Here is a 14,186-nt window from a genome sequence, read left to right on the forward strand (position 1 = left end):
GTAAATTTGCCATGTTAGAAGAGAGGGACTGAAATATAAACATAAGACAGGCCAGTAGAGGGCTTCGGCCCCCGCACCCCTACATATAAATTTTACAATTTTATTATAACATTTATTATATTAAATGTACATAAAAACTTCAAAATTATTTTATTTAACGACATATATACATAACTTTTTATCTTTGTCGTTATAAAATATTAACGTACAGCTCAATCATTTTAATTTTATTGGATATTTACAATACAAAACTCATAAATGAAGCTTAAATATTCACATAACACATACCTATCGGATATCCTGATTAGAAATTACGTTTTAGATTTTATAATTTTCTCTAATAAATAACCTTAAACTTTTTAAACTTTTTTAAAAAATGTAGGAGGGCTAGGCCCACTTAAGTCCCAAATTTACACCTATGCACATTTCCCTCGCGAGGCTTCATTATTATTATTATTGTTAAAATTATTATTATTATACTACGTCTCTAGGGTTTAACAAATTTCTTTTATCATGTATAACACATCCATATGACAATATACATATTCCTTCATTTATATGATGCATGGTATAAACATAGACGGTGTTTTAAAATTTCAATAATATCTTCTAATAATAACTACATTATTACAAAAATCTAGTGATTATCTGCTATTATTACTAAGTAGGTACAGTTAGTACAGTAGCACATAGGATTGATACATTCTATGATCATAACTTAGTATTACAGTATTGCTTTTAAAATACAAACTACAACAATTCTACGTTCACCGTCAAATTTGATAAATATTTAAACACAGTTTGATAAAATACTATATTGTTTGTGAAACATTTAAAATGTGTTCTTTTGACAGTCTATTAAAACAAGCTGATAGTGATATCACACTATAATTTCTGAACATAATACAAATCCCGAATAGTTAATTAAATGTTTCGTGTTAATTCTCGAATGGTCAAGAAAATATTTAATTTAAAAATTATTTGGTGAAGAATCACTCGAGATATAAATAATAGAACACAGTGAGCATATTAATATTAGTAATTTTATGAAGGCGAAACATTAAATGAATACAATTATTTGAAATATTCTAACAATTATTATTTTATACATATTTTATCAAAACACGTTAATTTTTTGGGATAATTGGAAATAAAATGTGTATTATTTTGAAATTTATTATGTTAAAATAATAATAACAGCCAAAATGAATACACTGCTAATAAATTATTTATTTAAAATTACATCGCAGTGTTTATCAGCTTATGATCTCGTGAAAGCCACCGGGGGTCGTCAACGGTTTTCGTCAAGCTGTACTGACTTTTAGTCCTAAGATAAAAAAGTAACACGCAAACAATAACCAGACAAACGGACAACCAGACGATAACTCTGCGCCTAGTCGGAAAGTATGGACTGTTGTACGAGGGGTAGCGATTTATTGGGCACGGTGTACGTCAACCGATCGCCTATCATGACCAAGATATTGCGCGATGCGGTGATAGCTGGAACGATGGTCATCACGTTCAGATCACATATAATGCGTTGTTCTGAAAACACCACATTTTCGCAATACGCCACAACTACGCAGTCCAGCACGGATTCGCAACCCGTCGCCGATATCGGGACCCGTATTAAGATATCGTCGGACTGCAAGTGATTCAAGTAGCGGCCGTTGAAGACTACTGAACCATTACTGTTTATTATATTAAAATCCACTAGCACCAGATCGAAGAGTATGTGAAAACCACGCGACGGCCCTTTCACGGAGAGCGACTGATTCCCGATGAAATTCATCACATTCAGCCCGAAATTCAATAAAATTCCATCATCAGACGAGACCTCGTGTAACCAGCTATCCACTCTCGGCGATCGACAGACCATGTACGTGTCGTTGTCCGGTATATCACAATAACTGGACGAGAACTGCATACTACCGTCTGGCAGCACGACGAAAAATCAGGCGGAGAAGCTACACATGGTGTGACGAAATGAACACCACGCACCGGCATGGCGATGTCCCCCGATTCTGAGGCTCTAAGCCGTTGGTTTTCGTCTAGTTTGGGACTGGGCGAGCCACAAGTAGGATGGAGGTCATATTGGAACCTCTGCGACGATTCGATCGTTAATCGACCTTTGTCCGACGAGTATTTGACGAAGATCGGACCGAGAGCCGGTGGTCCTCCTGTAACGTTTACCCATAGTGACGTGATGCAAAAAATCGTTTCCGATCCCGATGTCCTGGGGTTCGTACACACCATTACTGACACCATCACCAGTATCGTTTAGTCCTCTGCAAGTATCCTGTGGTTTCTAACTACGATCGTTACCACCGTTCCTCCAGTATGCGGTCCGGACAAAGGGTCTACCGCTATCACGTTTACTTCAGGACAGTCGTTCGTCACGTGGGCTTCTTCAATCCGCTGATCTACTAATAGATCCATAGGAAATATTTCTTCGGACCTGTTCTTCAAGTACAACTGCTTTCGACCTTTACAAACTATTATAATCTAAAAAAAATTTAATTAATAAACGCATAACTGAAGTAATAAATTTAAAGCAATTTAAGCATTTAGTGTAATTACAATTAAAAAAATGACATGCAAATTGCCTAAGTAATTGTAAAAATAAATGTATGTAAAAAGCACCTTCTAGTTTAATTAGATTAACAGCTTAAAAAATTTAACATGCAAAACAAGTCAACTAATAAGCTTATAAAAGTGATTTAATTACATTAAAAATAGTAAACATAATAATAATTAAACAAAAATTAAATTATTTAAAGTAAAGAAAATTAATTAAGATTGTTGAAAGCGAACCATTTATAAGGGGGGTTGTATTTAGGCAATATTCGATATCCATCGTGAATTATGCGTAACTGTGTGTTTTGTGACTGATCATTAGTGTGCGAGTTTCCCGAACGCTTTATGTAATTAATGATAAACTACGGTTAAGATTCTAGAAAATCAATAACGTACATACACGCAGTCTTACGTCACTAAATTTTGCGATAATAAAAGTTCGATTTTAATTTTATAAACATATTTGAATTCCTTATTCTTTTTTCTAGATTATGTAGGAAATGGATTTTCAATTTTTTGTATTGTTTAATTAGTATAGTAACAAATGAATTATATTTCTATATAATTTTTTTTTCAAAATTCGCCTACTTTGGTGTTACTAAAAAAAAAAAAAATTTAAATCCATTTCCTACCTAACCTAGAAAATAGAATAAAAAATTAAAATATGTTTTCAAAATGAATATCGGACTTATGTTACTGGGTAAATTGTTCTTCCTCTTATTGGTCTAAATACACGAAAAACGACGAAAAATCGACCCGCTTTCAACAGCCTTAAATAATAAAATCAATATTTCTTTTTTAACAATTCAATATTTCATGAATGAAGAATTTTTTTTTTTAAAAAAAGCTTGAACATTTATTGTGAAAATAATATGACATGCAGAACATAACAGCTGACACAAAAATATCAAAGGGGGAAGGGGTGTGAGCGCCCGCTTCACCGCCCTAAAAACCGCCACTGGGAAATGCGAAAAATAGATTCATTTAAAATTATAGGTATGTACAAAATCTGAAGATGTATATTTTATATTTTTTTTTTTATTATTTTTTTTTAGTAAGTATACTTTGTTACATATGTTTAACTTATTTCATTGGTATCGAGATAGATTGGTTATCACTGGGGAATTGTAGACAATAAATAACTACATATTAATATTATAAATCAATTTGTTACCAAAATAGCGATAAATGATCGACCTCATCACCAGAATCGTTGCCCGCTTCGGCACCTACCGCTAGCCACCGCGTCACCATCATCCTAAGGTGATCGAGGGAACGTGCGCAGGTGACTTACCGCAAGACACCGTGCGTGTACTCTCTCGTATATCCCACCCTTTTGTCCTTCGTCGCCGTCGTTCTGTCCGATGTCCCGGCCGAGGGGGCTAAACTCCGGACGCTAATCCCGCCGGATGCGACACTCGCTTGACGTTTCGCCACACTGCGGACTAACGTCGACAGCGGGAAGCCCGTTGTGTGGGTGTTACACCCAGCTGGAGCCAACTGACTTGCTGGCCAAGACTGTTTTTGACCACCATGACTCTGTCACACAAAAAAGGTCTGGTGTAGATTAGTGGCCTGTCTTCCACGACTGCAGCCGTTCCGATGTCGTAAGTTTCGACGGACTGCAGTTGTTCTGCAGATGGGGAGTCTCCGTCAGCCAAAGAGTTGCAGACCGACGGCTGGGTGCAGTTCCTCCATGAGGTCGGCGATCACGGTTTCTACTGTCTCGTCTTCATTATGATCTGTGATGTTGTAGGCAATGGTGTTCAGTATGTCGCATTGTCGCCTATGATGGAATCGAGATCTGCAAACATTGTCATCGTGTAATACAGCATTTGTGGTGACGTTATCTTCAATTGAGGAAGTGTTGAAAATTTGTTGCATGCATCTCGAAGTTTATATCGGCAATCAACGTATGTATAAGTATAATCATTGAACTCTATATGTTATCATGTAGAGTTCAATGTGTATAATATTGTCGGACACCGTGACAGAAAATCACCCTGACGACGAGTACGGCGTCGTTTATTACAAGCCTGCGAGTGCTTATACGTTCATCAATTCTGTTCTAATCGGTCGATATTATAGGAATTCGTGGTCCGTTTATTTTTCCAAACACTATTATTATAACAATTTAAAATAAAAATTTATATTCTTAGATCTTTAACTTATTATCTAGTATATATTATATATATATATAAATATCTTTGATCATAATATACAAAATAATGATCTAAGATTCATTATATAATCGATATTATACGTTCTGTACTTCTATAAAATCAATTTTCTAGCTACATGTATGGTATACACTTGATAATAAATAATAAATTAATAAAGACAATAGTAAAGGTAATTTAAGTATAATCCAGTATTGATCTAGTGGTGAAGACCTCGGTATTCATTAAGACAATGGCCTGTGGTAATAAATGTAGCACACATATTTTATGAGTTTTGCTTCCTATACTCGTAGTTCAGTAAACATAGTACGTATAAAATAAGTATATGGTACCATGGCCCATGGGACTCCAGTTATTTGTCCAAGACATATAGTTAATTATCTTTTATTGATATATTGAATGACTAGGTAGTATTTAATATAATATATTACTAGACAATCATTAAATATTGTTGAGTATAGACATTATGTTATTTTACAGTGTTAATTTTAATTGAGTAATACAATTTGTTATACATGAGATTTTAAAAATTCAATTGGAGAAAACATTTAAGTATTAGATTAATATTGTCGTATTTAACGGTATAATGTTAATAAATTTAAATTTTTAAATGTTTATACCCATTTTTTAAAAACAAATCTACAATCTATGTTATATACTTATGATTATGACAACTACTAGTATAGTAAAGTGTTGGTACATTATACATAATTTGTTTCTGTAACTTAGATGAATTTTTAACACGTGATGTATTAATACAAGAAGTCAAGCGATAATTTTATGGAATGTATACAGTGTATACAATAAAAAAATATTTACAACATGAATTATTTAAATTATATTTAAGCATTTTGAATATAAATATCTAAAGTATAATAAAGGAGAATTATAAATATTATTGAAACATTCAAAATGTTCTATAACAAAGTTACTTATGCAGTATAAAGATTTAGTAATATTGTCATTCATTTTATCAATAGCTCAAATTAAGAATAAATGAATAAATAATACATAAATAGTTATCTATAAAATAATAAATACTAATAGTCATTTTGCGCATAATATATTTTCTTATATTATATGGTGTATTCAAATTTATAATAACCAACAGGTAAAATAAGTTGGCTTATGCTATATGAAACTAAATATGATGCCATCACCATTTTATCATACTAAAGCATTGTCAAGTGTCAACTAACCCAAATTGGTATTAATTTGGTATAATGAATGTCAACAATTAAAATATATCATATATACATTATACAATAAATATTTATTGTATTTTTTTTTCTTAAGATTTAACACAAATACATACATTTTAACATTGAAAACTGAATAATTATTTTGAACATAGTTTTTTTCATTATAAGATAATTATCATTTATGGTATAAAAATAACTTAATAATTGATTTTGAATCAAAATTATTTTAAGTAAAAGGATATAATAAGTATATTCTCTATATGTTATGTTTAGTCCCCATATAAAATGCAAATCATATAAATAAATAATACATATAATATTTATAAACATTATACATAAAAAGTGGATCATGCTGGTTTAAACTTCTTCTCTGGAGGTGGCCTCATTGACGGCGATAACGAGTTAGTAGGCTGAGATTCTTGTTTAATATTTATGTCTTGAATTATTTCCTGTTTTATTTCTTGTTTCATTTCTTTTTTATTCACTTCATCTGAAAGTGAATAAAAAATATTAATTTTTTTGTCAAACTTTGATATAAACAAATACCAATTATTATTATTTTTATTCTAATATTACATCCATAAATAAAAAAATAATTTAAAATCAGTATGTATTGCAATAAATTATATAGTTATAAAACTATATAATTAACTTATATTAATTATTATAAAAATGAAAGTGAAAAACAGTTCTTTATATCTCATCCTTAGTGTTATTTAAATAGAAAATGTAGAAGGTTTAAAATGGTTAAATAGAAGTATTTTTATAAAAGAAGATTCACTGTACTACGCAGAGATCAATCAAACACTGTACATAATAAGTACCTAGTACTTAAGAGGACGTTATACCCGCATGTGTTGTTTCTGTCTTACTAATGTAGATTATAGCAAATTTGTGTTCAGCAGGACACATTTTGTGATATTAGATTTAATATTAGAGTAAATTTACCTATCAAATTTAAAGATAAGAATATTATCTAGAAAATGTCATATGCCTTTATTGATATTATCATTTTAAAGTGAGTTCAGAGTTATAGCTATGTAAAATATTACAACTTCAAAATATTCATAACTCACTTTAAAATGATAATATCAATAAAAGCAAACAACATTATTTAGATAATATTCTTACCTTTACATTTTATAATGGGTAAATTTATTCTAATATTAAATCCAACATCACAAAATGTGTTCTGCTAAACGCAAATTTGCTATGATCTATATTAGTAAGACAGAGACAACACGTGCGGGTATAACGTCCTCTTAAACTGAAATTTTTTTTTTTGGGGGGTGTTTGCTGCCTCTAGGACCATCCCCATACATCCAGCTTTCCATCTCTCTCGGTCTGCTGTTCGTGCCTTCCAATCATTTCCTCCTCCTAGTTCTTCTACGTCCTTCTTCACTATATCCTTCCATCTTATTTTTGGTCTTCCTATGGGTCTTTTTCCCGTTGGGTTCTTTTCCAGGACTGTACGAATTAATGGGTTTTTGTTTCTCCAGGCGTGTCCTGCCCATTGTAGTCTCTTAGTTCTTATTGCTTCAACAATGTTTGGTTTTTGGTACAGTGATTCTAATTCCTTGTTTTTCCTCATCCTCCATTCATAAGTTATACTGTCCTTTACAGGTCCAAAAATTCTTCTCAGAATTTTTCTTTCAAAGGAGAGGAGTCTATTCTCATTGGTTTACCGAATTGCCCAAGTCTCTGCTCCATACGTAACTACTGATCTTATCAAACTGAAATATAACAATTTTAATTCTAAAAAATATATTTACTTGTTTGTTGATTATTCATAGTATTTTGAGGTGCTGCTGCAAGTGCTTGAGGTAAGGGTAAAGGAAACTTTCTAGTCAATTCAACTAACAACATATCAACTCGTAATCTTTGAAATTGGGAACTAGCTTCTTCAATGTCTCTTTTGCCAGTAACTTTAACTGGAGAAGGTGGAGGAGCTGTTACTGGACCAGTTGGCTGACCAGGTCTACGATTTTCCCATGAATAACCTTTTGATGGATGAAATCTAGCTAACGAGTTTAGTTCTTCAAATGCAGTCTCTAAATGGTATGCTGAAGACATCTTGAAAAAAAAACGTTGATATAATATTATATTAAGTGTGTACTAAACAATAATAAAATACAAAAATATGTAATAATACATTTGTGTATAAACAATATACTATAATATTATAGTAGCTATAATTAAATGTACAAACCAACATAATTATTAGAAATAGTGTTCTAATACATTTTAATAAATATATTATTAATTATTTTCAAGTATGTAAATATCAGTGGTTGGAAATTACTAATATTATTGTATTATAAAAGTTGTACTATCTGTACACTTGCTATAGATTGAAACCATACTCTTGAACTCAGTAACATAGGCACAAATGGTATTTGAAATTTGGGAGGCTATAGAAAAGGTTTATATTGGATACTTTTATAATGCTTTTAAATTATCATAAGACATCATTAGTTTGGGGGGGGCTCAACCCCCCAGCCGCCTCTGTTTGTGCATATGATAAGTCAGCTACTGAAAACATTTTTTAAATTAAATAGAGTATAATATATTGTAAAACATTTTAAATGTTGATAGCCGATTAATAAAATATAAAAACCAGTTGGTTGCTTACCATCTGTATCTTGTAAGAACCAAAAAAAATTTATATTTGAAATGATAACATAGCCTATATTTCTAATACATATAATTTTATACAATAATGTAACAATGTAAACATACCATGTGAGAGTTAATAATAGAAAGGAGGTCTGGAGCTTGATAAACTATTCCAGCAACGATGTAAAAATCAGCAATTGGTGTAGAATGTGTAGGAGAATGTCTGTGCTGTTTACGAACTACATACAAAATTGGTTCTTGCACATGTAGAAGACAATACTCCAATCCAATCATATTACTAAAACAAAATATTAAGATACGAGATATTACATTTTATAGTTCAATTGTATATTTGTCCCCGAAAACAAAAAGAAAATTTGTTTAAGTTAACTATTTCAATAATTTAAAACAAAAATATTTATCACTTACTAATTATTCTTTAAATAAATATATTACTAGTGATGTACGATAATATGAATTTGAGTTAGATACTTACCTCAACTGATCCATACTGAGACGTTGCATTTTAATAGCTTCATTATTACAACTGCGGTCGTAGAATGGATTACTGCGTTCTGAGAAGTAATCTAGTATATTATTAGAGTTGAGCATTGGAATCCAATTACTATCATGCCAAGAAAGACCCAAAGGATTATCTGTGAAACAAAATAGTAAGTATAAACTAGTGGGGAAAAGTAGTAGATAATAATGACTAATAAATTATAATTTCACTACAAAAATCGTATAATATTTTGCTCAAGACTTACCCGGCAAACAACCTACTCCACGTCCAGGAAGCATAATTTAACACGTTAACTTACAACTTGTTTATAATAGAAATTACAACTTTAAAAAAGTTTACAAACTTTTTGAAAACGAGGACATCATATACCTACACTGATACTAGTTTATCTTTTAAATTAAACAAAATAGAAAATATTGAACAATATACATTAATACTTTGGTATTTGTTAAAACTGTACAAGTTTAAAGATACTAAATAGTAATGATGCGTGAACTGAGAACTTCAAAATGAATCAACTAAATACGATTAACTTTGATTCTTAACATTGTTTGTTGACAAGTATATAGTTATAACTTATAAAGTTATGTCTTACTCTTAGTCCACGTTCCACGGCTCTTAATTTGCTTTAACAATTTATCCAATTTGATAAGGACGATTTTAGATGATATTTTTATCACACACGCTAAATTGGTATATACAATTTTGTATATAAATCTTATATCACAGCAGCTGATATCTATACAAATTGTACAATAAATATTTATTATTGTACCTTTATACATAATATCTAATCTTTATATATCTTAAATCTTGCTAAATCTTGCTTAAATATAACTTAAGATATTATTAATTAGACATTTAGACCTTATATTCTCTATTCTATGCTTAAACGCACACAAGCCTGAATTCTGAAGCCGGTACATATAGAAATAACGGGTAAAAAAATTCTTTATTAAAGTTTATCTTATTAATTTACATACATACTTATAATGATAATAATTACGGTCAAGAATGTAATGCCCTAAGCGCTAAGAACTGTAATTAAATAACCAAAAATGTCAATTCAACGATACAACTCAAAAATGACCTAAATTTTTGAAATTTAATTTTGAGACGGTTCAACCATGACGAAATAAACATTATTTATTAATATACCTAATAATATAATACTAAAAATTTAAAATAATTCGTCGTGTAAACTAATAATAAATAGTAATATAAAAACAAAATGTTGAACTTGGGAAACACAATATTTAATTAAATTTAACGTGCTCGACGCCCGTTGGTCGTTACACTATTTCCATGATTTGCATACTGTGAATTTTCTTAGTATAAGGATTTGTATGCCGTAAATTTTCGACGGGCAATGTTTTTAGTTTAGAACAAATCTTATTTACCTATTTTAGTAAATTGTTTCAGGTAAGAAATATTTGGTTCATTAGAAACTATAAATGCTTACAAAGCTACAAAAGTACAAAAAATCAGACATTTAATATTTACGATGGGAACTGTAATTTTTGATTTTTTTTTACTTAAATATAATATTTTTATGACTGTAGTATTAACTATTACAATATACATAATATCTAATTTAAGATGTGTATTACATTAAACCACGGTCTTCATGACTTCATGTATAGCCATATAATATTATAACATGATGTATATTGTATTGATGTCACAGAAACAACGTTAGTAAAGTATAGAAATAAAATAAAGATATCTGTAATTGATGTTTATTGACTTATTGTTTTAGGCTTCGTTCATGTTGTTCATGTTTACGATTACAATTATTTATTTTTCTCGCTACAATAGCATCACTGTAATTCAAAGATAATAACATTTTGAGGTTAGAATATATAGTTTGGTGATATCAGCAAAAAATCAACAATCATTGTAAATTTATAAACGAAACGAAATTACAAAAATTATTATCGTCTTATAAGTGATTATTTATTATTATATTTATATAATAAGTTGCAAGTTCTTTACTAATCAGCTTAAATTATTATACTCGATACCCTTCAATAAATATTAATTTTACTAAAATTCAAAACAGATATACAATTACAAGATGACTGAAGAAGGAACCAGTAAGACATTAGAAGACCCATCAGTTTGGGAGGACAGTGTAAGTTCTGTTTTTTTTTTTAATTAATTTTATTATTAGTGCATACAACTATACAAATATACTACATATATATATATTTAACCCTACATAATTTAGGATCGGGTAGAAGATGAGATTTTGCTCATGTCTAATGAAGAAATAACATCACGTACCCGTCTACTAGACAATGACATAAAAGTCATGAAAAGTGATGTTATGCGTATTTCGCATGAATTGCAATCCCAAGCTGATAAGATTAAAGAAAACACAGAGAAGATTAAAGTCAACAAGACATTACCTTATTTGGTATCTAATGTCATAGAGTTATTAGATGTCGACCCACAAGATACTGAAGAAGATGGTGCTGTTGTTGATTTAGACAGCCAAAGAACAGGGAAATGTGCAGTTATTAAAACATCAACAAGACAAGTTAGTAGTTATTTTAAATATTAATAATTTTATTTTATTATTTTCTCATTCCTTGTTATAACAATCTGTTACTTTTATTTCAGACTTACTTCTTGCCTGTTATTGGTTTGGTAGATCCAGAACAATTAAAACCATGGAGATTTGGTTGGTGTTAACAAAGATTCATATCTAGTACTAGAAACATTACCAGCTGAGTATGATGCTCGTGTTAAAGCAATGGAGGTTGATGAAAGACCAACTGAACAATATGTAGATATCGGTGGCTTAGACAAACAAATTCAAGAGGTAAGTTATCAGTTATAAATTTCAGTATTTTTTCTTTATATTAAACCGTGAAATCATATTATTTTAGCTTATTGAAGCTGTAGTGTTACCTATGACCCACAAAGAGAAATTCCTTAATCTTGGTATACAACCACCAAAAGGAGTTCTTTTGTATGGTCCACCTGGTACTGGGAAAACACTTTTAGCTCGGGCATGTGCTGCTCAAACAAAGTCAACATTTTTAAAGCTTGCTGGTCCACAATTGGTACAGATGTTTATTGGTGATGGAGCAAAATTAGTACGAGATGCATTTGCTCTAGCTAAAGAAAAAGCTCCTGCAGTAATATTCATTGATGAATTGGATGCTATTGGTACAAAACGTTTTGACTCTGAAAAAGCTGGTGATCGAGAAGTACAAAGAACGATGTTGGAACTCCTTAATCAATTGGATGGTTTCAGTTCAACAGCTGATATAAAAGTGATTGCAGCTACTAATAGAGTAGATATTTTGGACCCAGCATTGTTGAGATCTGGTAGATTAGATAGAAAAATTGAGTTCCCACACCCCAACCAAGAAGCTCGTGCACGTATTATGCAGATTCATTCAAGAAAAATGAACAAATTTGATGTTAACTTCGAAGAACTTTCAAGATCTACTGATGATTTTAATGGGGCACAATGCAAGGCCGTTTGTGTTGAAGCTGTAAGTTGACTATTATCACCAGTTATATTTATTATTTAGTAAGATTGTATATTTAAATGTTAGCCGTTAAGATAGATTGAACTGTTAGAAGTAACAAAGACAAATACCTTTCTATACTCTGTTCATGTAATAGTAACCTCAGGGCTCAGGCAGTGATTGATTTAGTCTGACCATGCTCCTCGATCAAATCGATTTTTGTCGACACCTTTAATTTCTGACAAGATAAGCCATGATCGAAAAATTGTTATATAATAATAATCTTAGTACAATACAAGCTTGATAGAGTTGTTGATATACAAAAGTGACGCTTCTGTGAATACTTCATTTGACACCTATTAACCTTACATATTGCCATAACTTGAAGTTACTGATGTATAAAATTATATACATAAGACCATAAAAGTATTTTATAGTATAATTTAAAATTCTGATTCCATTTGAGTTTTTTTTTGCTATTTTTAAAAGTCTGTTGTTAAATAATTATAAGTTATAAAATGTACGCACTTTTGTTAATAGTATTATTTTTACTCTAATTTAGTGGATCATGTGTTATTAATACTTTAAAAAACTATGCCAGATTTAATCTTGGGTTTTTGGGAGACTTGTAAACTATCCATTATAAAATTAGGAAAGTTGCTTTCTGTATAGTTGATTGATTTACTGTTATGGATGTGTTAAATTTAAATTAAATCATTGTATAAAAAAAAACAAATTTGAACATATCAGACTATTTCTTATGATATTTTATATTACTATTAGTAATATTGTACTAAATACAATTATTTATTTTATGCTTTAGGGTATGATTGCTTTGAGGAGAGGTGCATCAACTGTTACTCATGAAGATTTTATGGATGCCATAATGGAAGTTCAAGCTAAAAAGAAATCCAACTTAAACTATTATGCTTAAAAAATTAACAGAACATATTCATTTATATATTTGTATGGTTTTTTTCATTTATTAAAACAAATAAATAATTAAATTATTTCTTCACTGCTGTCCAACATTCATTTTCAAGCAGTTAAAAAAAAAGTAACGGTTTCTTTAGTTCATTAGAATTCTCATTTTTACCTAAATGTATATATATATATCGATTTCTGTTATTATTTAATATGAAAACTGATTTTTAAATTAAAATATAATAAATTACAAATTTAAATAAAATATTTATAATTTCTATAGTGGTTGGGAATGTAAAAATAAACTATTATCTTAAAAGTACTAATATGAGTTAAGTTTATTTGCAAAGTTCATGTAAAAATATTTTGTAATAAAACAAGATGAGATGCCGATAATGTAATTATAATCTTGCACAATTATTCGTGTTTTTATTTTTTTAAATAACTATATCCTGGATATTTTGCAAAATTAAATAATATGTATTATAGCCATCTTACAAAAAGTGATCAAATGAAAATATTTGTAATTTTACTTTTAAGTTTTAAAGGTTATAGAACAATGATGATTTTTGTTTTTTTTTGACAATCATTTTTTGCAAACAATAGAAATGTATTTATATATTCAAACTTTAATTTGCAACTTTTTATAATTGTATATTACAATAATTTGAATAATTGT

The 14,186-nt window shown here is 29.8% G+C and overlaps 2 protein-coding genes across 3 annotated transcripts; one reads left to right on the plus strand and one right to left on the minus strand.

Annotated features, from left to right (window-relative positions):
- Window positions 1-6,100: 6,100 nt before the first annotated feature.
- LOC113560933 (mediator of RNA polymerase II transcription subunit 6) lies at window positions 6,101-9,792 on the minus strand. Of its 2 annotated transcripts, XM_026967067.1 has the most exons (6): window positions 9,442-9,792; window positions 9,343-9,354; window positions 9,072-9,231; window positions 8,699-8,873; window positions 7,732-8,032; window positions 6,101-6,449 (listed from the first exon to the last, which is right to left on the minus strand). In XM_026967067.1, exons 1-6 carry the CDS (start codon window positions 9,461-9,463, stop codon window positions 6,307-6,309), a joined length of 813 nt encoding a protein of 270 aa, XP_026822868.1. In that variant the 5' UTR covers window positions 9,464-9,792; the 3' UTR covers window positions 6,101-6,306. The 2 variants fall into 2 exon arrangements, with proteins under 2 accessions (XP_026822868.1, XP_026822867.1); XM_026967066.1 differs by having other exon boundaries at window positions 6,112-6,449; window positions 9,343-9,783.
- Window positions 9,793-11,006: 1,214 nt separating this feature from the next.
- Window positions 11,007-13,601, plus strand: LOC113560362 (26S proteasome regulatory subunit 6A-B-like). The gene is given in 6 exon segments (XM_026966194.1): window positions 11,007-11,232; window positions 11,329-11,640; window positions 11,724-11,774; window positions 11,776-11,925; window positions 11,993-12,607; window positions 13,407-13,601. Coding segments are annotated over 6 exon segments (1,296 nt in total). The 5' UTR covers window positions 11,007-11,175; the 3' UTR covers window positions 13,518-13,601.
- The last annotated feature ends 585 nt before the right edge of the window (window positions 13,602-14,186 follow it).

Source organism: Rhopalosiphum maidis, chromosome 1 (assembly GCF_003676215.2).
Source record: "Rhopalosiphum maidis isolate BTI-1 chromosome 1, ASM367621v3, whole genome shotgun sequence".
In the NCBI taxonomy this organism is placed as follows: domain Eukaryota; kingdom Metazoa; phylum Arthropoda; class Insecta; order Hemiptera; family Aphididae; genus Rhopalosiphum; species Rhopalosiphum maidis.

What these genes read in the sequence shown, in the direction of transcription:
- LOC113560933 (XM_026967067.1), bottom strand. Translation starts at nt 9,463, where the DNA reads ATGATGTCCTCGTTTTCAAAAA. An exon ending in CTATTATTAACTCTCACATG is followed by an intron (nt 8,033 to 8,698) that starts GTATGTTTACAT and finishes TTTTTTTTCAAG; the next exon opens with ATGTCTTCAGCATACCATTT. An exon ending in TATGAATAATCAACAAACAA is followed by an intron (nt 6,450 to 7,731) that starts GTAAATATATTT and finishes ATTCACTTTCAG; the next exon opens with ATGAAGTGAATAAAAAAGAA.